The sequence below is a fragment of the Oncorhynchus masou genome, chromosome 32 (assembly GCF_036934945.1).
Source record: "Oncorhynchus masou masou isolate Uvic2021 chromosome 32, UVic_Omas_1.1, whole genome shotgun sequence".
In the NCBI taxonomy this organism is placed as follows: Eukaryota; Metazoa; Chordata; class Actinopteri; order Salmoniformes; family Salmonidae; genus Oncorhynchus; species Oncorhynchus masou.
In genome coordinates this window covers 31,599,888-31,624,768 of record NC_088243.1, presented here as the reverse complement: position 1 = coordinate 31,624,768, position 24,881 = coordinate 31,599,888, and the positions used below count along the sequence as shown (strand labels likewise).

General features: G+C 43.3%; 1 protein-coding gene across 1 annotated transcript in view; it reads right to left on the bottom strand.

The window, feature by feature from the left end:
• Positions 1 to 24,881, bottom strand: part of LOC135525926 (RAC-alpha serine/threonine-protein kinase-like) — a 47,736-nt gene that overhangs the window by 22,286 nt on the left and 569 nt on the right. Inside the window, exon 2 of the mRNA XM_064953900.1 lies at positions 12,959 to 13,126. Within this exon, the coding sequence (XP_064809972.1) occupies positions 12,959 to 13,004 (46 nt within the window). The 5' untranslated portion in view covers positions 13,005 to 13,126. The remainder of the gene's footprint in view (positions 1 to 12,958; positions 13,127 to 24,881) is intronic.

Genomic DNA, 24,881 nt, shown 5'->3' with positions numbered 1-24,881 from the left:
ATTTTTCAAAGTCAAGGTGTGAATCTTTGAATCTTAATTCGGTCACATAAAAAAAAGAAGAGATTTTACCATCGTTCGGTTACCAAACTTTATATCTGAACTGAGTAAATGTGTTTTTGCATTTTTTTTCTGTGGAAATGGTTAAAAAGTAGTTCTTGCACATATAGTTGTATGGTTTGTTTAACTTTGTAATCAATGGTTTTGTTTGGCATACTTTTTAAATTGAAAATTGGAGTCTCAGCATAATTCTGTTACCATGGAACTGCCCATATGTTACCGTGTTGTGTCGTTTTCTTCAGAACTGGTGCCATGACTGAATGTGTCTGAATGGTTTGTGAGCTGACACCGTACTTTAAAAGAGCTTTAAAAAACAGACACATTCATCAAAAACATTCTACTTAACTTACTAAGGTGAACAGTCTATTCTGACAAAAATAATTCACTCAAACTAATGAAAAGTTATTAAAAAAAAAATCCAGATTGTACCTAGATACGGTTTTCAATATCATTACATTGTAAAAGAAAGAGTGGGTAACCGATTTGGATCTACAATGAACAAAAATATAAATGCAACATGTAAAGTGTTGGTATCATGTTCCATTGCATTTTATCGATGGCAATTTGAATGCACAGGGATACCGTGACAAGATCCTGAGGCCCATTGTCGTGCCATTCATCCACCGCCATTACCTCATGTTTCAACATGATAATGCACGGGCCCATGTCGCAAGGATCTGTACACAATTCCTGGAAGCTGAAAATGTCCCAGTTATTCCATGGCCTGCATAATCACCAGACATGTCATCCATTGAGCATGTTTGGGATGCTCTGGATCGACGTGTAAGACAACGTGTTCCAATTCCTGACAATATTCAGCAACTTCGCACAGGAGTGGGACAACATTCCACAGGCTACATTCAACAGCCTGATCAACTCTATGCGAAAGAGATGCATCGCACAGCATGAGGCAAATGGTGATCACACTAGATACTAACTGGTTTTCTGATCCACGCCCCTACTTTTTTTTCAAGGTATCTGGGACCAATGGATGTATATCTGTATTCCCAGTCATGTGAAATAAATAGAATAAGGTCTAATGATTTTTATTTCAATTAACTGATTTCTTTATATGAACTGTAACTCAGTCAAATCTTTGAACTTGTTGCATATTGCGTTTATATTTTTGCTCAGTGTACATTAATACTACCATTTGACACAGAGGACATTCGCAAGTCAGCTTAGCTTAAGAGGCCCAGGCAGACAGTGTGTCATTGAAAAGAAGATTAAGGGAAAATGTAAAAGGGAGAGCATGCTGTATAGAGTGTCAGAGGTTAGCTTGCGAGTCTGAGAAGCGTCATGTTCGCTCTGTCTCTACGTGACAACGGCAGGAATGTGAGGTCCCGGCTGCCACAGCTAGCTCTTTAATAAACACATCATGCAACATTCATCACACTGCAAAGGAGAGGCCAACCCCTGTGATCTGTCTGGCATCACAGGCACATAGAGTACAGACACAGACAGAGAGACACAGACAGAGAGAGAGAGAGAGGGAGGAATGAGAGTGGAAAATAAATGTTAAGAAAGGGGAGAAGAGGTCAGACAAAACAAGCCCCTCTCAGCACAGTGCCCACACCCAGTGGTTGGACTTCCTGAGGGGGCTGCTGTGGTGGTTTTGTCCCTGCCTGGCCGTCCATTCATAGTTTGGGGATGAGAGAGAAGAAGGGAGTCAGTGGTAACTGTGTGAGTGTATGTGTAGAGCTGTGGTTTTCAACCTGTGGTCTGCAGGTGGTCCACACACTATATCTATAGATTTAATTTAAAAATATATATATCATTTATAGAAAAAATATATAAAATAAAAATCTTCCAAAATTAGTAACAGTTGGCAGTATTAATGGTATTAAATACATTTTACATTACTTTCCACAATGCCAATTGTTAATAATGATAAACCTTTAATTTGTTAGTCACTGCTAAAATGGACAATTTGACAGCCAAGATAAAGGTAAAAAACAAAAATCTGCATCTCCGCGAATGGTGGTCCTGAAAAGCTTTTGACAGTGATTTGGTTGTCCCCGGAAAGGGAAAGGTTGGGAACCGCAGTTGTAAAGCACATCGGGAGGAGAAGGGTTGCGGATTAAGGAATTCAAACGCCAAAGCAGGGGGAGAGGGGTGTGTGTGTCTCTTTTGTTGGTTATTCCTCAGTCACCCCCTCCATCCCTTCAGCCCTTTTCTGCTGGGCCCTGCCTGTAGACTGCAGCTGCAGCCCACAGCCCTGCGCCCTGCATCTCAATGAGCCTCTGTGCCGCTCCAGAGGAGAAGGGGCTCCCTGATGGAAGGGTCACCACTCTGTACCACCACCCCAATACTGCTCCCATCCTCATCCCAGCCAGCCCCGGGACTCAGGGCCTCTGGGCAGCCCCTCTCCCCATGACCATATAAGGCAGACAAGGCTCACAACAGGCCCGCTCACATGCCAGGCTAAACCGCCCAGGAGTTTGGGCTCCTTCATTCTTTCTTTTCTTCCTGCTGTCCCCCTCTTCTTTTGTTGGCCCATCTCTTTCTCCCATGCAGCTGGATGGGACTGCACTGCCGGGGCTTTGGCAGCAGCCTCAACAGGTCGCAGGGAAGGGCCGCCTCAGCCTCCACTGCAGCCCTCTCTTCATCTCCCCCTCCCGCTCTGCTGCTGCGGCTGCTGCTGCTACAGGAAAAAAGGGGGGACACGGGGAGGGGGTGCGGAGTCTGCCCCTCTTTCTCACGCTCGTAAGAAAGCCCTCACTTCTTCTCCACAGCAAATGACACCTGCTTATTACCATAGACACACTGTGGGAAGTACACCCTGCTTTTCTGTGTGTGAAATTTGGCCCCTCCTTTTGGTAAACAAGCTGACCATGGATTAGTTAACTGGGTTACTGCATGACAAACAAATAAACACACATTATTCAGTTCAAATGAGTGCCAATTAACTTTAAATGACCAGGGAACAGTCCATCACTCTTAAATGATACAATCATGTATAATAAAAGGGGACATTACATTTCTACCTCAAGGAGAGGTAAGGCCAATTCAAATACATTTGTTAAGGTATATCTGTCTGTGATCCATAATGACAAGTTGTCCCTGAGCCAGATGAGGCACTACGTGTAATCTGGATGTGTATCATGATGATGGTCTGATGAACGTGACAGCAGTCTGAACATACAGTCACAGTCAGGCTCTATGGACAGCTGAGCAGCCCTGCCTGTCCACACTCCACCTCTTTCGCTGTCCCAGCTGCCGGGGAGAGCCAGTGATGTGATTGATGTCAGACTGGGAGCGCCACACCAGTCAGAAGCAGCTTCCGCCTCGGCTCTGTGTTGTCAGCAGGGTCATTATCCTGGTAAAGGGGAGGGAGGAGCTGGAGAAGGGAGAGAGGGCGAGGAGGTTGTGGTGGGGGGGGCGACTGGCAGAGGCAGAGAAGAAATGAGAGGATTAAGAAAGAGGGAGAGGAGGAAGAGAGTGGGAGTAGGAAGCAGGATATGGGGTAAAGAGAGAAAAGGGGACAGAGAGAATTGAATAAAGAAAGTAAGTGACAAATCCAGAGAGAGAGAGAGAGAGAGAGGGGTAGGGGGAGCACAGCCAGGAGCCACAGTTGTGGAGCAGGAGGATGTTGCACAGAAAAGTAAGCACACAGCGGGCTCACTGCGAGCGGAGACAAGTGACGGAGGTGGCTCTCCCTGGCCTCCTGTTCCCCTACCATCCAGCCTGCCTGTCGACAGCTGTACCCAGACAATGTACTTATCTCCACCACATTTAGCAGGAGGCTGCTTCCCATTACCAGAGCAGGGGGCCCTGCTGACACCCAGACACCAGGCAGAGCACTCCCCTCCTGGGGAGCGACCCTCTGCTGCTGCCCGACTCTGCTTCTGGCGTTTAAAGTTTGGTTACTGGTACACTTTTAGCTAGCTGGGTGGCGTGAGTGTGGACAGGGCATAATGGCCCTGGGGCAGCCCCTGCTGCTATAGTGAGGTGGTGTGTGTGTATGAGCAGGACCAGTGTGTGGCCTATGGCAGGCTGTAACCTAATGAAGGGTGTGTGTGAAGGAGGCGAGGCGAGCCTGTCGGTAAAGCTGGCAGCCAGACAAAGTCCTGGGGTGATCAGCATTGCAGTGTCATGAGACAGAGTTAAATCAGTTGGGTCGGTTCCTTTGAAAAGCAAAAACAGAACACACCCAGTTCCCTTTTACTGCTTTGATACTGAGAAAATATAGCTTGAAAGATGTGTAAAAACAAGTTTCTAAATGGTGTGTGGTTGTATGAGAAGCAACCATATTAGGTACTCAAAAACGTGCATGCATGCTTACATAAAGTCGTGGCCAAAAGTTGAGAATGACACAAATATTACTTTTCACAAAGTTTGCTGCTTCATTATCTTTAGATATTGGTCAGATATTAACATGGAATACTGAAGTACAATTACAAGCATTTCATAAGTGTCAAAGGCTTTTATTAATTACATGATGTTGATGCAAAGAGCCAATACTTGCATTGTTGACCCTTCTTTTTAAAGACATCTGCAATCTGTCCTGGCATGCTGTCAATTAACTTCTGGGCCACATCTTGACTGATGGCAGCCCATTCTTGCATAATCAATACTTGGAGTTTGTTAGAATTTGTGGAGTTTTGTTTGTCCACCCACCTCTTGAGGATTGACCACAAGTTCTCAATGGGATTAAGGTCTGGGGAGTTTCCTGGCCATGGACCCAAAATATTGACGTTTTGTTCCCCGAGCCACTTAGGTTATCACCTTTTCCTTATGGCAAGGTGCTCCATCATGTTGGAAAAGGCATTGTTCGTCACCAAACTGTTCTTGGATGGTTGGGAGAAGTTTCTCTCGGAGGATGGTACAGTTCTTTATTCATGGCTGTCTTCTTTGGCAAAATTGTGAGTGAGCCCACTCCCTTGGCTGAGAAACAACCCCACATGAATGGTCACAGGATGCTTTACTGTTGGCATGACACAGGACTGATGGTAGTGCTCACCTTGTCCTCTCAGAACAAGCTTTTTTCCGGATGCCCAAAACAATAGGAAAGAGGATTCAGAGAAAATGACTTTACCCCAGTCCTCAGCAGTCTAATCCCTGTACCTTTACAGAATATCAGTCTGTCCCTGATGTTTTTCCTAGAGAGAAGTGGCTTCTTTGCTGCCCTTCTTGACACCAGGCCATCTTCCAAAAGTCTTCGCCTCACTGTGCGTGCAGATGCACTCACACCTGCCTGCTGCCATTCCTAAGCAAGCTCTGTACTGATGGTGCCCCAATCCCGCAGGTGAATCAACTTTAGGAGGACGGTCCTGGAGCCCTTTCTTGGGCACCCTGAAGCCCTTCACAACAATTGAACCGCTCTCCTTTAAGTTCTTGATGATCCGATAAAGGGTTGATTTAGGTGCAATCTTACTGGCAGCAATATCCTTGCCTGTGAAGCCCTTTTTGTCCAAAGCAATGAAGACAGTACGTGTTTCCTTGCAGGTAACCATGGCTGACAGAGGAAGAACAATGATTCCAAGCACCACCCTCCTTTTGCAGCTTCCAGTCTGTTATTCGAACTCAATCAGCATGACAGAGTGATCTCCAGCCTTGTCAACACTCACACCTGTGTTAACGAGAGAATCCCTGACATGTCAGCTGGTCCTTTTGTGGCAAGGCTGAAATGCAGTGGAAAATGTTTTGGGGGATTCAGTTTATTTGCATGGCAAAGAGGGACTTTGCAATTAATTGCAATTCATCTGATTACTCTTCATAACATTCTGGAGTATATGCAAATTCCTTCATACAAACTGAGGCATCAGACTTTGTGGAAATTAATGTTTGTGTCATTCAAAACATTTGACCACGACTGTACATACATACCCACATAACAAAACGACCGATAATATGCCTGAACCGATGTATCGGGCCGATATCAGCCTCTTCTAGTCTATCGGCTATCAGCCTTTATCGGCTTAGCCGATAGTCCCTTTACATAGCAAAGCTGCTGCTATGCCAGCTACCTCTCACCGCCCGAGTCACAAACACTGCTCAATGCCGAGGAATGTCTAGCTGGGGAGAAAAAATAAATAAATCAGCAGTAGCAGCAGGCAGCAAGCTAGCTCACTTCAACATGAATGTACAGTATTGGGAAATGGATGAACTGACAGTGACCAAAATCAAACTTCTGTTTCAAATATTAGATTAGTTAAGTCATTAATAATAAGGCTTGTGTTGACATGCCCGGACATGCATGCAATATGCAAGCTCGATAAGCAGATACCTGTTAGCAAAGATTACGTTAACTAACACCTTCATCTGTGGTGTTAGCTAGCTATTAGCTACTATGCTAGAAAGCTGGCGAGATCATATCAAATTTTATTTGTCACATGCTTCGAATACAACTTGTCCCAGCTAGCGATGAGGAATCAGCCCAGAAGCGGCCGTTTCCGTCAACCGAAATTCTGCAGAATTTGTCCGCATCTTACCAGAATCCCCCCAGAAGTGGCCCGATGCAAATTTAAATACATTTAGTAATTTTAAATATTACACATACAAATTATACCCATCCACAAAAAAAAAACATTTTCTGTCAGAGAAAACACCATGGTGACCGTGTCAGTGTGCATGCGCCTAGCCCACTACAGGAATCGCTACAGCGCGATTGGACAAGGACATCCCGGCCGGCCAACCCCTCCACTAACTCGGATGATGCTGGGCTAATTGCGTGTTGCCTCATTGGTCTCTCGGGCGCAGACAGCACAGGTCTCAAACCAGCATCTGTAGAAACGCAGTTTGCACTGCGATGCATCGTCTTAGAACACTGCGCCACTCGGCAGAGGCTCCATCCATAAAGTTTTTCATTCATATCAAAATACTACACAGGACTATTAAAGAATTTCTTTAAAATGTTAATTGTATTTTCTGATCACAGTAGCCCCAATCGGCCCAAGACCAAAATAATACATTTGGGCCAGATCTCAGTCCCAGAATCCTAGCCATAAGTAAGTGCCGAAGGCGGCCCAGACACTGACTACATGACGTCGGCAGAGTCTGACCTACAGCCGAGTGCCCCTACCCTCAGCCGGAATCGGCCTAGATCCACTGTGCTAGCTGGGGTGTAGACCTTACAGTGAACTGCTTACTTACAAGCCCTTACCCAACAATGCAGTTAAGAAAATATCTAAAAACATTGATTTTTTTTTTTAAAAGAAAGAGATGAATAACAACTAATTGAAGAGCAGCAGTAAATAACAATAACGGGGCTTTATACAGGGGGTACTGGTACAGAGCCAATGTGGAGGCTATATACAGTGGGTACCGGTACAGAGTCAATGTGGAGGCTATATACAGTGGGGTACAGAGTCAATGTGGAGGCTATATACAGTGGGTACCAGTACAGAGTCAATGTGGAGGCTATATACCGGGTACCAGTACAGAGTCAATGTGGAGGCTATATACAGTGGGTACCGGTACAGAGTCAATGTGGAGGCTATATACAGTGGGTACCGGTACAGAGTCAATGTGCGGGGCCACCGGTGTTGAGGTAATATGTACATGAAGGTAGAGCTATTAAAACAACTTTGCATAGATAATAAACAGAGAGTAGCAGCAGCGTAGTAGGGGGGGGGCAATGCAAATAGTCTGGGTAGCCCTTTGATTAGCTATTCGGGAGTCTTATGGCTTGGGGGTAGAAGCTGTTTAGAAGCTTCTTGGACCTAGACTTGGTACTACAGTACCGCTTGCCGTGCGGTAGCAGAGGGAACAGTCTATGACTAGGGTGGCTGGAGTCTTTGACCATTTTTAGGGCCTTCCTCTGCCACCGCCTGGTATAGAGGTCCTGGATGGCAGGAAGCTTGGCCCCGGTGATGTACTGGGCCATACAAACTACCCTCTGTAATGCCTTGCGGTTGGAGGCAAAGCAGTTGCCATACCAGGCAGTGATGCAACCAGTCAGGATGTTCTCAATATTGCAGCTGTTGAACCTTATGAGGAGTTGAGGACCCATGCCAAATCTTTTCAGTATCCTATGGGGGAATATGTTTTGTCGTGACCTCTTCACAACTGTCTTGGTGTGTTTAGACCATGATAGTTTGTTGGCGATGTGGACACCAAGGAACTTGAAGCTCTCAACCTGCTCCAATACAGCCCCATCTATTAGAATGGGGGCATGCGCGGTCCTCCTTTTCCTGTAGTCCACAATCATCTCCTTTGTCTTGATCACATTGAGGGAGAGGTTGTTGTCCTTGCACCACACGATCAGGTCTCTGACCTCCTCATAGGCTGTCTCATCGTTGTCAGTGATCAGGCCTACCACTCGTGTCATCAGCAAACTTAAGGATGGTGTTGGAGTCGTGCTTGGCCGTGCTGTCATGAGTGAACAGTGAGTACAGGAAGGGACTGAGCATGCACCCCTGAGGGGCCCCCGTGTTGAGGATCAGCGTGGCAGATGTGCTGTTACCTATCCCTTACCACCTTGGAGCGGTCCGTCAGGAAGTCCAGGCTCCAGGTGCAAAAGGAGGTGTTTAGTCCCAGGGTCCATTGTTTAGTGATGACCTTTGAGGGCACTATGGTGTTGAAAGCTGAACTGTCGTCAAACAATAGCATTCTCACATAGGTGTTCCTTTTGTCCGGGTGCGAAAGGGCAGTGTGGAGTGCAATAGAAAATTGCGTCATCTGTGGATCTGTTGATGCGGTATGCAAATTGGAGTGGGTCTAGGGTTTCTGGGATAATGGTGTTGTGACTCGCAGGTGTCCAGTAATGATTTACTCCATGGGATCACATCCAATAAGCATCAACCCAGTCAGTGTGACACAGAGAATAAACCGAACACCCCGCTTCTGAGGCAGGCTGGGTACGTGAGTAACGGACTGCACACAGTGATGATGTTCTAGGAACATCATAAAAACCTGTGTGCTGGAGCTCTCTTTCTTCTCCTCTCTGCTTCCTCGCTCCCTCCCTCTGCTCTCGCCTCTAAGCCAGCTGAGCGTGCTACCCAAATTCAACAGTTGTTGTGGCCTTCGTTAGCCTAACGAGGGGGTCAGCTCTTTATACTTGTCAGAGAGCAAATGAGTCCAATGAACAAGGGCTGCCTGGAAGAGAGAGGGATAACGAGCACAGTTCTGTTACACTTCACTGAGTTATTGGCCACGGCGCTCACATGGAATCTAGAGAACCTACAATCTGCCTCTGATGTTGGATGGTGCACTCCACCTTTGATAGAAACTTTAGACAAATAGGCTTTAGAAGAGCCCTTGAATGTAACCACCACTAGATATATAATGTAAACTGTGTGGTTGGTGTCAAGTAGATCCAAAACATTTACAGCAGGGATCATCAACTAGATTCAGCCGTGGGCCATTTTTTTTCTTGAGCGGATGGTCAGGGGTCTGGAACGTAAAACAAATATTTTTACAAAATAATTTCAAACCTTAATTACATTTGGGGACATTGCCCTGAGTAGGGTGCAGTCTTCCGGATGGGACGTTAAAACTGTTGTCCTGACCCTCTGTGGTCATTCAAAATCTCATTGCAATTACTGTAGGAGTAGCTAAATTCCCCCAACATGGCTAGATAATCATCCCCCTTCATTCCTAATTGGCATATTTCACTCCTCACCTCTCCACCTGATGTGTGGTGAGCGTTCTGGCACAAAAATGGTCACCGTGCATCACTGAGGTGGGTGCTACACATTGCTGGTGGATGAGGGGAGTTTCCCACCACTTTGTAGAGCGTGTTGAGTACCTCAGTTGGTAGAACAGCACTATAAAAATCTAATTAACCATTTGTACAAGATCACATACATCTCTATTATGTGTGGAAATATTTGGGAATAGATTTCCAAAATTAAAAATCACTTGGAGCTGGTTTCCTGGTATTTTTACAGTCTTATGTCCAACAATGAAAATTCATCAACAAAAATATATAGATTTTTTGCTAAATAAAACCTCTCGCGGGCCAAATTTGACTCAAGGGCCGCTAGTTGGGGACCCCTGATTAACAGATTAGGTTATGGCCACATTGAGATTGTGTCCCAAAATCCTGGATGGAGCCAGTGGTTTTTCAATGAGAGTCATCAATTGTCAGATGAATGACAACTGAAATTATTGTCCAACTAAAAATGCAAAATAATGACATATGTCAATGATGTAGTGGGAAGGCTGATGGAGTGGGAAGGTGTGGTCTGATGTTGGGCATCACCCGACTGAGCTGGGCCTAACTGGAACAAAGATACAGAACAGAACACACTGGCCGTTCTGTGGTTTAGACTGACTGGAGTTTACTTTCTTTACTCTGCCATTGTCTGGCAACAAAAGGGAACTACAAAACTGGCTTACAGTCATGTGCCCAAATGATGAATCAAACAGGAATCAGGGTTAGGAGGGTTAAGGGTGGTATGGATGTTCTCAGTTCCCAGCCAGGCAAGACCTGAGCTGCTTCACTCCGTGGCGTGTCTGGAGCATAGAACGCAGTCGCGATAGCACAGCCACAGTCAACAGCACTGCCACCTACCTGGAAGTCCCTTCAGAATGCTGCAGAAGCCTGCCTCAATCACGTGCCATCAAACATATACTGTAATGAGTTGTAGACATCAGTCCTGCATTGTCCTGTGACTGCAGTCCACAATATTAAACAGTGCTATCATAAGACATGGTAGTGGTAGGGTTAGAGAGTCAGATCAAACTAAAAGGTTCACAGAATAGGGGAGGCTTGCTAATGGTGATGGCCAGCAGAAGCTCGTTACTGCATTCTCAACTTCTGTGCTGTGGCACTGGGGCAGAGATGGGGTGACAGTGACGTGACATTAAAATCCGTTCTGTCAAGTAACGGGCAGCAAGCAGGCAGACGCCCTCCAATCAAAACAGAGTTGCTCTGGGTGACATTTCACCGGGCACAGCTGCTAGGGTATGACAGCATGCCAACTCCCTATTCCTGAAGGTTTGTTTATTTGTATATTTTCTTTGTTCTTCAATAATTCAAGGTTAAGATGTGACTTTAGCTCAAGGAGTTTGTTTTTCCCCTCACCTGTCACTATTTGACATTTTACGCTGGCAATCTTTCAGAAACCTCCCCGCTTCCTTATCACTCTGGCAAGGAATAGCGGAAACAGACATACTATATGCCAACTTACCAAGTGTGTCAGTGAGGTAAAGATGTTAAAATCACATGCACGATGTAAAAAGAAATTGATTCCGTCAGAAGAACTAGACACCCTTAGAAAGATCCTCTTGAGCTAACATTTGTTATTAAATCAGAACTCTTCTAAATTATGAACTTTGGTCCATATACTTCCAACAAGGCAAATGCCGTTTAATCTTTCCTTGTTATTTGTCTCGTTTGGTTTTTCATATATTGCCTCTGGTCATCCAGACAACATCTCTTACATCTGAAGGCATCAGACTGATCTGTGTTCCTCAACCTCTGGCCATGTCCCAAGAATCCAAGGGTGTCAGATATTGATTACCTTGGTGTTTTATGTAAACGAGAATGCAGTAGTACTGAAACGACAAGTCAGTAGTACCTAGTGTTGCTCTCTCCACCCCAGGGAAGCATCGTCAGTGGTTGCATCAGTGTGCATGGGCCTGGGTCAGCCTGCGAAGCTTGCCTCGGGTGACTATGTTACGACACAGGGCCCTGTTGTGTTCCTGCTGAGGCCTTAGGGAGAGCATACTGCGTAGCATGCTGTTCCCTGGCTTACAGCCTCTGGGACTCTCCTCTCCTAGGGGGGAATTCCGACCAGAGTTAAGCGTATGTAAATGGACATGAATTCCCCTTTGATGTACTTTTATCTCTATGCGTATTCGGACTTTGAATTTAAGCTTGCGAATAGCACGCTATTCACCCCCTATTCGTTTGTGTTGGAGATCAAAGAAATGAAGATGTGGCAGAGGTGTGTCTACAGATACGGCGTATTCTGACCTTGACTTCATTCCCTCGTAACTCTACCACCTTCACGTGCAATGACAACATGAATAAGGTGGAACAACCTGGCGGTTCCAAGTGGAACCACATCTACTTTATTTCCCCCGCTAGAAATAACACTATTCTCCATGCACTATGAAAGCCAGACCATGCATGGCAGAGTTTAAACCTGGAGCACAGTTCACGACAACTGGACCGTTGGCCCAGTTCCATGATAAGTGAGAATTATGAGGGTAGATTAAAAGACCACTATAACCCCTATTGTACACTCTAATATATTTTGTGCATAAAGGCTCTCCAAATAAATAAATACTTTCCTAACCCTAAATAATATACAAGATTAGAGTATTTTTAGATCGAACAAGCAGTGCTAAAAAGAAGAACATGTGTATTTACATGGCTTTATTTAATTGACCCCTAATATTCTGAACAGTTCTCTCAATATAGTCTGTCGAGAAAATTCTAATTAAAATAGGAGGTACACTAAATGTAATGGGATGACATTAGATAAATGTACTGAGAACCCTATTGAATGAAAACCACGAAAAAAAATCTGTTGGCCAGCAAGTGGGAGGGTTTTCAGCAGTTGAATTAAATGTATTCAGCAAGCGCAAGGGAACCACACCGGCAAAGCCCGTTACACACCTGCATAAGGTAAGTCTGAATACCGACTCCAGAGATGTGCATAGGAAAGGCGTGCGTAGGAAAGGCATACATTTGCTGAGTCTGAATCTGGCCCCTAGTGACATGTTCCCCTGTCTGTCTCCTGAGCCTGTGTCCCTGGGACCACACCTCTGTTCCCACTCTGTGCTTGGAAGATTCCCCTTTACCCTGTGTGGGGGGAGCTATAGCTCCAGCTTTGAGGTGTGTGTACACACACACACACACACACACACACACACACACACACACACACACACACACACACACACACACACACACACACACACACACAGCCGCTCAAAGTGTGTGTGTATCTAAATAAAGAGTAAAGCATCTGTTGATACAGGGAAATGGTCCAAACCCACTCACCTCTTTTGTGCAGCCATCCCTCCTTCACTATCGCCACATCGGTCATGTTGGTGTTCAGGTTGGTGTGTCCAGGGTTGTGATAGGGAGAGACACAGCTCTGTCCCCAAATGTTCTGCGCTCAGGCCAGGGCAGGAGCCTGGAGTCTAGGGCCGTCTTTTCACCAGTTACCTATTAGTGTCAAAGGAAGAGTAAAGCTTAGCCTCAACTAACAATAACGTTAACCCCCCAGTGAACATCCGTGCAACTCATAGAAAACAAGTTGGTCTGTTCAGACAGTGGAAAATAGTTGTGGTGGGTACTACTCCAGTTCAGCAACACTCCAATACGAAGATCTAGTCAGAACCTCCGACTCCACCACAGGGGAAACCACTTCTAAACGAATGACAAAGTCCTGTGACCAGTGGAAGGGCCTGCAGAAATCCCCTTCCATGGGTCATCAGTTTCGCTGCCATTTCAGGGGGGAAACCTGTTCCACCATCAAGACAACCTTTCCATCCCGTGAAATGGAATAGAAAGATATCCTTGAGCTTTATGTGGATTCAGAGCACAATCAATTCCCATGCCTTTTACAAGATAGCCAGCGCCGTTGAGGGAGCCACAGATGACTCTCATACCATCCACTGAAATCTACTTATCCTCCAGAGCGCCATCAGCCCGTCATCAAAAAAGAGGCTGGCTAATGTGACCTCATCACTTGGTGACAACAACAGGAAGCAGAGTGGATATTGACAGGCTGGGAGTTAGTCCCATCTGAAGGAGCCCTGGGCCTAATACTGCACATCCCACAATAAGCCAGCCTGATAGATCCCTTTCACATCCATTGAATTGTTTACAAATCGTTATGAGTGAAGCAATATTCATTGGAAACACAGTGTTTGAATTAGAGGTCGGAATGGCCGATTTATAGTTTTCATAACAATCGAAAATCTGTATTTTTGGGCGCCGATTTTTTTTTCTACCTTTATTTAACTAGGCAAGTCAGTTAAGAACACATTCTTATTTTCAATGACAGCCTAGGAACGGTGGGTTAACTGCCTTGTTCAGGGGCAGAACGACAGAGTTTCACATTGTCAGCTCAGGGGATCCAATCTTGCAACCTCACAGTTAACTAGTCCAGCCCAATAACGACCTGCCTCTCTCTCGTTGCACTCCACAAGGAGACTGCCTATTACGCGAATGCAGTAAGCCAAGGTAAGTTTAATGCTAGCAACTTATCTTATAAAAAACTCATAAATCACTAGTTAACTACACATGGTTGATGATATTACTAGATATTATCTAGCGTGTCCTGTGTTGCATATAAGTATCTGACTGAGTGGTGGTAGGCAGAAGCAGGTGCGTAAACATTCATTCAAACAGCACTTTTGTGCGTTTTGCCAGCAGCTCTTTGTTGTGCGTCAAGCATTGTGCTGTTTATGACTTCAAGCCTATCAACTACCGAGATGAGGCTGGTGTAACCGAAGTGAAATGGCTAGCTAGTTAGCGCGCTAATAGTGTAATAGTGTTTCAAACGTCACTCGCTCTGGGCCTTCTAGTAGTCGTTGTGTTGTGTTGCTGGTTCGAGCCCAGGGAGGAGCGAGGAGAGGGACGGAAGCTATACTGTTACACTGGCAATACTAAAGTGCCTATAAGAACATCCAGTAGTCAAAGGTTAATGAAATACAAATCGTATAGAGGGAAATAGTCCTATAATTCCTATAATAACTACAACCTAAAACTTCTTAGCTGGGAATATTGAAGACTCATGTTAAAAGGAAACACCAGCTTTCATATGTTCTCATGTTCTGAGCAAGGAACTGAAACGTTCTTACATAGCACATATTGCACTTTTACTTTCTTCTCCAACACTTTGTTTTTGCATTATTTAAATCAAATTGAACATGTTTCATTATTTACTTGAGGCTAAATTGATTTTATTGATGTATATTACATTAAAAATAAGTGTTCATTCAGTATTGTTACAAAAAAAGAAATTGTACATTTTTATTTATTTATTTAAAATCGTCCGATTAATCGGTATCGGCTTTTTTTGGTCCTCTAATAAATCGGTATCGGCGTTGAAAAATCATAAATCGGTCAACCTCTAGTTGGAATCAAATGTATTCAATTATTGCAGTAGCACATTGTTCTCCAGTCCTCTCTGGTGGTGGCTGGGACTGTCCTATTTGGTAGAGACAAAGCTCTGAGGGAAACTGACTGAGAGCAGGCCTGTCCACTGGAGCAGAGTAGACCACATTGAGATAATTTCAAACTGTGATCACAAACCTAGACCAAGCCTCTGCAATCTCAGACGTCGCTACTGTGGGCTGTGGAAAAGCTGGGACACCGCCAGGACTCAGCCACCACTGCAGCCACTGAATGAACCCAGTACCCTGACAGCAGGTCACATGGTCCAGTGGGCCCCGCCTGCCTGCATTGCTCGCTCGCTCACTCTCCCTCCCTCCCTCCCTCCCTCCCTGCCTGCTTGCCTTTCAATCATTCATCATTCTGGCTATCGCTCCAGGGGCCACCCCATTCAATGCAAATCAGTGTCATGCAGCAGGGAAGCCACACACAGAGCCAGAGAGAGCCAAAAAGAGAGAGAGACCTAACACACTTAAATTAAATCAAAAACAGGAGCATTTTACATCTGGCTAGAAATAAATAAGGAAATGATCTCAACAGGGAAAAATATCCTCCTGTTTGCTACCTATAGAATCCCCATACTTCAATGAATCCATTTCTCCATTCTAGGGGGGGAGCGCAACCATTTCCGGGCCCAGGGACCTTGTACTAGTCTGTGGTGAACTAAAAGCCAGAACTGGATAAGAAAAACTGACACCCTCAGCACACAGGGGGGACAAACACCTACCTGAAAGGTACAGCATTCCATTCCCCATACTCCCCCTAGACACAACTACAACAACCTAACCCCCAGAATTGGTCACAACTCCTGCAGCTGTCGCACACTGGCTATGTACATAGTGAAAGCTATTCTTTGAGGGGACTCCTATGGTAGTACTAGGTACACCTACAGCTCATCCCTTGGCAGCAGTACTACAGTCTACTTTATCAGACCTCAACCCAGAATCTCTCAGGGGGTTCACAGTCGGTCCACTGACACCCCTATCCGATCACAGCAAAATCACAGCCTACTTGAACAGAGCAATACTCAACCATGAGGCATCAAAGCCCAATCAACTGGATGCTATAGATGGAAGGATGATATCCAATCCAAGAAAATGTCCCCAAAAATTTCCCAGACAAAATGTTTCCCTGCAATAGTGAAGGTATACACTTAACAGTAAGAAAGCCTGAACAGTATATTTGACATAACAGCTTAACATATCAAATTGAAAAAGATTCAAGGAGAAAACCTAAGAACATTTACAATGAGAAAGGGTTTGCTGTAGCGTCCAAAAACCTAGGAAAGAAATTGAGAAACCTATCCAACCAAAAGCACAGCAACCCAGAAAACCATAACATACGCCTTTAATATGGGGAAACACTAGAACAGTAGGGCCTTTCCATTGAAAAGGACCCAATGAGCAACAACATCTGAGGTTCACAGAAGCATATCAAATTGGGTGTAAAATGAAAGCTACGAGTTTTGGGAAATTAAGGTATACAGTGCATTTGGAAAGTATTCAGACCCCTTGACTTCTTCCACATTTTGTTACATTACAGCCTTATTCTAAAAATATTTATATATTTTTTTCCACCCTAAATCTACACACTATACCCCATAATTACAAAGCAAAAACAGGTTTTTAGGAATGTGTGCAAATGTGTAAAAAAATAATAATAATCAGAAATTACATTTACATAAGTATGCAGACACTTTACTCTTTGTTGAAGCACGTTTGGCAGCGATTACAGCCTCGAGTCTTCTTGGGTATGACGCTACAAGCTTGGCACACCTGTATTTGGGGAGATTCTCCCATTCTTCTCTGCAGATCCTCTCAAGCTCGGTCAGGTTGGATGGGGAGCATCGCTGCATAGCTATTTCAGGTCTCTCCAGAGATGTTCGATCGGGTTCAAGTCCGTGCTGTGGTTGGGCTACTCAAGTACATTCAGAGACTTGTCCCGAAGCCACTACTGCGTTGTCTTGGCTGTGTGCTTGGGTTGTTGTCTTGTTGGAAGGTGAACCTTCGCCAAAGACCTGAGCACTCTGGGGCAGTTTTTTTAATCAAGGATCTCTCTGTACTTTACTCCGTTTATCTTTCTCTCGATCCTGACGAGTCTCCCAGTCCCTGCCGCTGAAAAACATCCCTAATGCATGACGCTGCCACCACCATGCTTCACCGTCATGATGGTGCTATGATTCCTCCAGACGTGACGCTTTGCATTCAGGCCAAAGAGTTCAATCTTGGTTTTATCAGACCAGAGAATCTTATCTCTCATGGTCTGAGAGTACTTTAGGTGCATTTTGGCAAACTCCAAGCAGGCCGTCAAGTTCCTTTTACAGAGGGGGGGGGGGGGGTTCCATCTGGCCACTACCATAATGGCTTGATTGGTGGAGTGCTGCAGAGATGGTTGTCCTTCTGGAAGGTTCTCCCAACTCCACAGACAAACTCTGGAACTCTGTCAGAGTGACCATCAGGTTCTTGGTCACCTCCCTGATCAAAGCCCTTCTCCCCCGATTGCTCAGTTTGCCCTGGCGGGCAGCTCTGGGAGGAGTCTTGGTGTTCCAAACTTCTTCCATTTAAGAATGATGGAAGCAACTGTGTTCTTGGGGTCCTTCAATGCTGCAGAATGTTTTTTCTACCATTCCCCAGATCTTTGCCTCAACACAATCCTGTCTCAGAGCTCTACGGACAATTCCTTCGACCTCATGGCTTGGTGTTTGCTCTCACATCCAATGTCAACTGTGGGACCATATATAGACAGGTGTGTGCCTTTCCAAATCATGTCCAATCAATTGAATTTACCACAAGTGGACTCCAACCGAGTTGTAGAAACATCAAGGATGATAATGGAAACAGAATGCACTTGAGCTCAATTTCAAGTCTCATAGCAAAGAGTCTAAATAAGAAACCTGTTTTAAGTTAAGAAAATGTGGAAACATTTCTAAAAACCTGTTTTCGCTTTGTCATTATGAGGTATTGTATGTAGATTGATGAGAATAATTTTTTACATTTTAGAATAAGGCTGTAATCTAACAAAATGTATAAAAAGGGAAAGGGCCTGAAGACTTTCCGAATGCACTGTAGATACACATTTCTAACATTTACCCATCTTAAATATTAGGCAAAGGTAAAGGCTTTGATTTCTGTATTAACTTCTCTCGGGTAGGGGACAGCATTTGGATTTTTGGATGAAAAGCGCACCCAAATTAAACTGCCTTCTACTCAGGCCCAGAAGATAGGATATGCATATAATTAATAGATTTGGATAGAAAACACTCTAGTTTCCAAAACTTAAAATAATGTCTGTGAGTATAACAGAACTGATTTGGCAGGCAAAAACCTGAGAAGAATTAATTCAGGAAGTAGGATTTGTTGTTGTTGTAGTTTTCTATTCAATGCCATTAGTTTCCATTGACTTAAGACTCAAATTGCAGTTCCTATGCATTCCACTAGATGTCAGTCTTTCGAAATGGTTTCAGGCTTGTATTCTGAAAAATTAGGGAGTAAGACCAGTCAATGAGTGGACCCTGCTGTGTCACAGAGCTTTTTCATGCGCGCGACCTGAGAGAGTGCCTTTCTTGTTAACGACATTATTGTCCGGTTTAAATATTATTGATTATTTAGGCTAAAAACAACCTGAGGATTGAATATAAACACCGTTTGACATGTTTCTATGAACTTTACAGAAAAAAATCTAAATTGTTTGTCTGCCTGTTGTGAATGCGTTTGAGCCTGTGGATTACTGAAGAAAGCACGCGAACAAAACTGAGGTTTTCGGATATAAAGAGAGACTTTATCGAACAAAAGGAACATTTATTGAATAAATGAATGTCTTCTGTAAACATATGAAGATCATCAAAGGTAAGTGATTCATTTTAGCTCTATTTTTTGACTTGTGTAACTCTTCTACTTGGCTGGTTACTGTTTGTAATGATTTGTCTGCTGGGCTATGTTCTCAAATAATCGTACGGTATGCTTTCGCCGTAAAGCATTTTTAAAATCTTACACATGGTTGGATTCACAAGAAGTTCATCTTTAAACCTATGTAAAATAGTTGTATCTTTTCTGAATTTATATAATGAATATTTCTGTATTTATACAATGAGTATTTCTGTATTTGGCGCTCTGTAATCTCACAGGTTGGCCTGGTGGGACGCCAGCATCCCACATACCCTAGAGAGGTTAACCGATGGAAAAGGTGTCTTAGAAAATATCTACCAGGAAAAGTCTTAAGACATCAAAACACAATGTTGACGTTAAGACCCCTGGCAACTATCAACACTTATATTTACTGTTGGAGAAATTGTGGCTTGTTATTCCGTTACCAAAAAAACAAATTTCTTTCCCTCATGAGGAGGGAGAATAATGAAAGTTTGCTGAAGTAACAAGCAATGGTAGACCTACCAGTTAGTTATTTTGATTTTACTGATATAAATTTGGTTAGTGAGCAAATCTCATAATTGTGTTACCAAATTGATAACAGAATGACCAAAAAAGCCTGTGCAACCAGTACTAGCTCCAGGGAGCCACTAGTTTTGTCCTTGCCATTTGCCCTTATTTTCCCAAATAAAAATTGTAAACTTAAGTTTACAAAAATAAAATTGCTTCTGCAATTTTGACACTCCAACAACAAGATGAGAACAAAACTTATTTTAGATTTTTTTTCAGAATTATTAAAGAAAAGTTCAAATGTGCCAATATATTTGTCGGCAACTGTATCGCTTTGCCATTTACACTACTCCAGCAGAATCACTATGAGGAATTCTTTAATGTCCTTCAAGCGGAAAACAGCCATTTCCAGGTGCAGGGAAATGTGCTGCTGTGTGTTGCTTAGCTAGCATTAAACTTATCTTATAAAAAAACAATCAATCATAATCACTAGTTATAACTACTAATCCAGTTTAGCAGGCAATATATACCAGGTGAAATTGTGTAATTTCTCTTGCGTTCATTGCACGCAGAGTCTGGGTATATGCAACAGTTTAGGCTGCCTGGCTCATTGTGAACTAATTTGCAAGAATTTTACGTAATTATGACATATATTGAAGTTTGTGCAATGTAACAAGAATATTTAGACTTAGGGATGCCACCCGTTAGATAAAATACCAAACGGTTCCGTATTTCACTGAAATAAACGTTTTGTTTTCTAAATGATAGTTTCCGGATTCAATCATATTTATGACCAAAGGCTCGTAGTTCTGTGTGTTATTATGTTATAATTAAGTCTGATTTGATAGAGCAGTCTGACTGAGCAGCAGCAGGCCCGTAATCATTCATTCAAACAGCACTTTCGTGCGTTTTGCCAGCAGCTCTTCGCAAGCACAGCGCTGTTTATGACTTCAAGCCTATCAGCCTAATGGCTGGTGTAACCAATGTGAAATGGCTGGCTAGTTAGCTGGGTGTGCGCTAATACTGTTTCAAACGTCACTCGCTTTTAGATTTGGAGTAGTTATTCTACTTGCGCTGCAAGGGCCGCGGCTTTTGTGGAGTGATGGGTAACGATGCTTCGAGTGTGGCTATTGTCGATGTGTTCCTGGTTCGAGCCCAGGTAGGGGCGAGGAGGGGGACGGAAGCTATACTGTTACACTGGCAATTCTATAGTGCCTATAAGAACATGTTAAAAGGTCCTATAAATACTATATTAACTACAACCTAAAAACCACCAACTTTCATATGTTCTCATGTTCTGAGCAAGGAACTTAAACATGTTAGCTTTTTTACATGGCACATATTACTTTCTTCTCCAACACTTTGTTTTTGCATTATTTAAACCAAATTTAACATGTTTCATTATTTGTTTGAGGCTAAATTGATTTTATTGCTGTTTTATATTAAGATAAATAAGTGTTAATTCAGTATTGTTGTAATTGTCATTATTACAAAAACAAAATAGTCTGATTAATCTGTATCGGCTTTTTTGGTCCTCCAATAATCGGTATCGGTGTTGAAAAATCATAACCGGTCGACCTCTAGTATAAACTGAATCAAAAATACAGATGGGCTCCAGAGAGCGGGGAAATTTCATTCCAGCGCTCAAATTGGCAGAATTAAATGACAAATCACTCAAATGTATTTATCAATTTGCAAGTAACACAAATTATGTTAAGATGGCTGTTAACATCATCTTCCAAAAGGGCAGTAAGAAAAAGCATGACTAAAATAAATACAATTGTTTGACAACGAACATTAAAACATCAGAAAATAACTAAGACATTTGTCAAACCTAAAACATCAGCAGCCAGTGAACCCAGATGTACATTTCAGATATGCTTCAACTCTCAAACAATACAAACTCCCCATAATAAAATGTATAAAACACCAGTCAAAAGTTGATACACCTACTCATTTCAGGGTTTTTCTTTATTTTTTAAAACTATTTTCTACATTTGGGAATACTAGCGAAGACATCAAAGCTATGAAATAACACATACGTAATCACGTAGTAACCAAAAAAAAGTGTTCAACAAATCAAAATATATTTTATATTCTTCAAAGTAGCCACCCTTTGCATTGATGACAGCTTTGCCCACTCTTGGCATTCTCTCAACCATCTTCCTGAGGAATGCTTTTCCAACAGTCTTGAATGAGTTCCCACATATGCTGAGCACTTGTTGGCAGCTTTTCCTTCACACTGCAGTCCAACTCATCCCATACAATCTCAATTGGGTTGAGGTCGGGTGATTGTGGAGGCCAGGTCATCTGATGCAGCACTCCATCACTCTCCTTCTTGGTAAAATTGCCCTTACACAGCCTGGAGGTGTGTTGGGTTATTGTCCTGTTGGACTTGGACTTGAAATCCCCCCACAAATGAAATGAACCCCCTTCACCCCTAAAATGGTTTCATGAGTGTTCAGCTTTCGCGCTACAGTTAGGCTAGGCAGTAGGCTTGTATTTGTATGATGATCTGTGAGGTGATAACATTTAATTAGCGATTTGTCAAAAACAGTAAATGACTTGTCAAGTCAGGTTCTCTGGGTCTTGTATACACTGTAACAAAGTTAATCAAATATATGCGATATGCTGAAAAGTGGCCAAACTACAGTGGGGCAAAAAGTATTTAGTCAGCCACCAATTGTGCAAGTTCTCCCACTTAAAAAGATGAGAGGCCTGTCATTTTCATCATAGGTACATAACTATGACAGACAAAATGAGAAAAAAAATCCTGAAAATCACATTGTAGGATTTTTTATGAATTGATTTGCAAATTATGGTGGAAAATAAGTATTTGGTCACCTACAAACAAGCAAGATTTCTGGCTCTCACAGACCTGTAACTTATTTAAGAGGCTCCTCTATCCTCCACTCGTTACCTGTATTAATGGCACCTGTTTGAACTTGTTATCAGTATAAAAGACACCTGTCCACAACCTCAAACAGTCACACTCCAAACTCCACTATGGTCAAGACCAAAGAGCTGTCAAAGGACACCAGAAACACAATTGTAGACCTGCACCAGGCTGGGAAGACTGCATCTGCAATAGGTAAGCAGCTTGGTTTGAAGAAATCAACTGTGGGAGCAATTATTAGGAAATGGAAGACATACAAGACCATTGATAATCTCCCTAGATCTGGGGCTCCACGCAAGATCTCAGCCCGTGGGGTCAAAATGATCACAAGAACGGTGAGCAAAAATCCCTGAACCACACGGGGGAACCTAGTGAATGACCTGCAGAGAGCTGGGACCAAAGTAACAAAGCCTTTTTGGTAAAAACTCAACTCGTCGTGTTTGGAGGACAGAGTATGCTGAGTTGCATCCAAAGAACACCATACCTACTGTGAAGCATGGGGGTGGAAACATCATGCTTTGGGGCTGTTTTTCTGCAAAGGGACCAGGACGACTGATCCGTGTAAAGGAAAGAATGAATGGGGCCATGTATCGTGAGATTTAGAGTGAAAACCTCCTTCCATCAGCAAGGGCATTGAAGATGAAACGTGGCTGGGTCTTTCAGCATGACAATGATCCCAAACACACCACCTGGGCAACGAAGGAGTGGCTTCGTAAGAAGCATTTCAAGGTCCTGGAGTGGCCTAGCCAGTCTCCAGATCTCAGCCCATAGAAAATCTTTGGAGGGAGTTGAAAGTCTGTGTTGCCCAGCAACAGCCCCAAAACATCACTGCTCGAGAGGAGATATGCATGGAGGAATGGGCCAGAATACAAGCAACAGTGTGTGAAAACCTCATGAAGACTTACAGAAAACGTTTGACCTCTGACATTGCCAACAAAGGGCATATAACAAAGTATTTAGATAAATTTTTGTTATTGACCAAATACTTATTTTCCACCATAATTTGCAAATTAATTAATTAAAAATCCTACAATGTGATTTTCTGGGTTTTTTTTCTCTCATTTTGTCTGTCATAGTTGAAGTGTACCTATGATGAAAATTACAGGCCTCTCATCTTTTTAAGTGGGAGAACTTGCACAACTGGTGGCTGACTAAATACGTTTTTTTGCCCCACTGTAAGTTCAGATTTTTCTGGCAATGTGCGCAGCCATCTTTGGCTTTGTTTATTTGCATCTTATAGTGAATGGGCATTGAAAAGTAGTAGAAATTTGGTCAGTCCACCCAGGCCTTGATGTTAACGTCCAGAAAGAGACAGGTCTGGACCAAATTTGATCCCATCAGACGTATGTTTCACAAGTTTGGGTAGCACAGCGCAATACTGTAGTGAGTAGAGCACAGTAAAGTATACAGGACAATACAGTACCGTGGGAAGAGCACAATAGAATAGAGTACAATAAAGTAGAGAAAAATAGTACAGTAGTGTAGACTACAATATACCATACTTTACTGAACTCTACTACACTATACTCTAATGTGCTCTGTTTCACTGTAATGTCAAAAATTGTGAAACATTAGGAGAATGACATTCATATCCATAATTATGCATTTCTTTGTAGTACATATCAGGGACCAATGATGTAATTCCGTTACTGTAATTCCATTACCAGGTGTAAATCCAATTCACTTAGTGTAGTTCAATAAACAAAATGTTCTGAATCGGAAAGGCAGCAACTCTAACATTCACCCGTCTCCTCTGCAAAAAAATCTAACAATTGGTTACACTTCATCAGCATCTTGTATCTGCACATGGAATTCCAATCTCATTATATGCTGTTGGTGCTGACTTGAGGGCTTGAAGTTCAGAATGTAAACAACTTGCTTGCAGCCACATGGACAGAAGCAGTGATGTGACTGTGACAAAGAGAGACTGGGGAGAAAAGGACAGTCATATGATGTGCATTGAGGGCCAGGCAATGTGCAGATCCTTCACACTGCTGTTCTCTTAACTCATGTGGCATACAGGCCTCAGACTGGGCACAATAAGCCTGACTATGTAAGGGCTGATTTCAAACAGCATTCCACAGATTCTGCATTCAAATGGTGGCACGTTTGCGTCAACGGGGGGGGGGGGGGTGTCAGCATCTCCCAGGAAGGACAGGGTCAAACAGTAACAACATCACTTTACCAGCCTCAGACCAATGTCACAAGCTGCTGCTGTGCTTTGTATCAAGTAGTGTACTGTTTCAGGCATCGCAACATTGTAACAATGCAACACCGTGGCTGACTACCTTCAGATAATCCAAATTTAAAATATCGTGGAACTTGGAATGAAGCTAGTAAAATCTGTCATCTCGTGTGACATACAGAAGAGCAGATTAGAAAACAAAATAAATTGTCTTGACGAACGTTCAGAGAAATGAATGACTGAGTTGCAGTGTTGCACTGGCCACCCGCACAAACACAACATCAAAGTTTGTTTTTAAGAACCGTTGGATAGTCATTTAAAATGTCCATAAAGTTCATTTAGAAA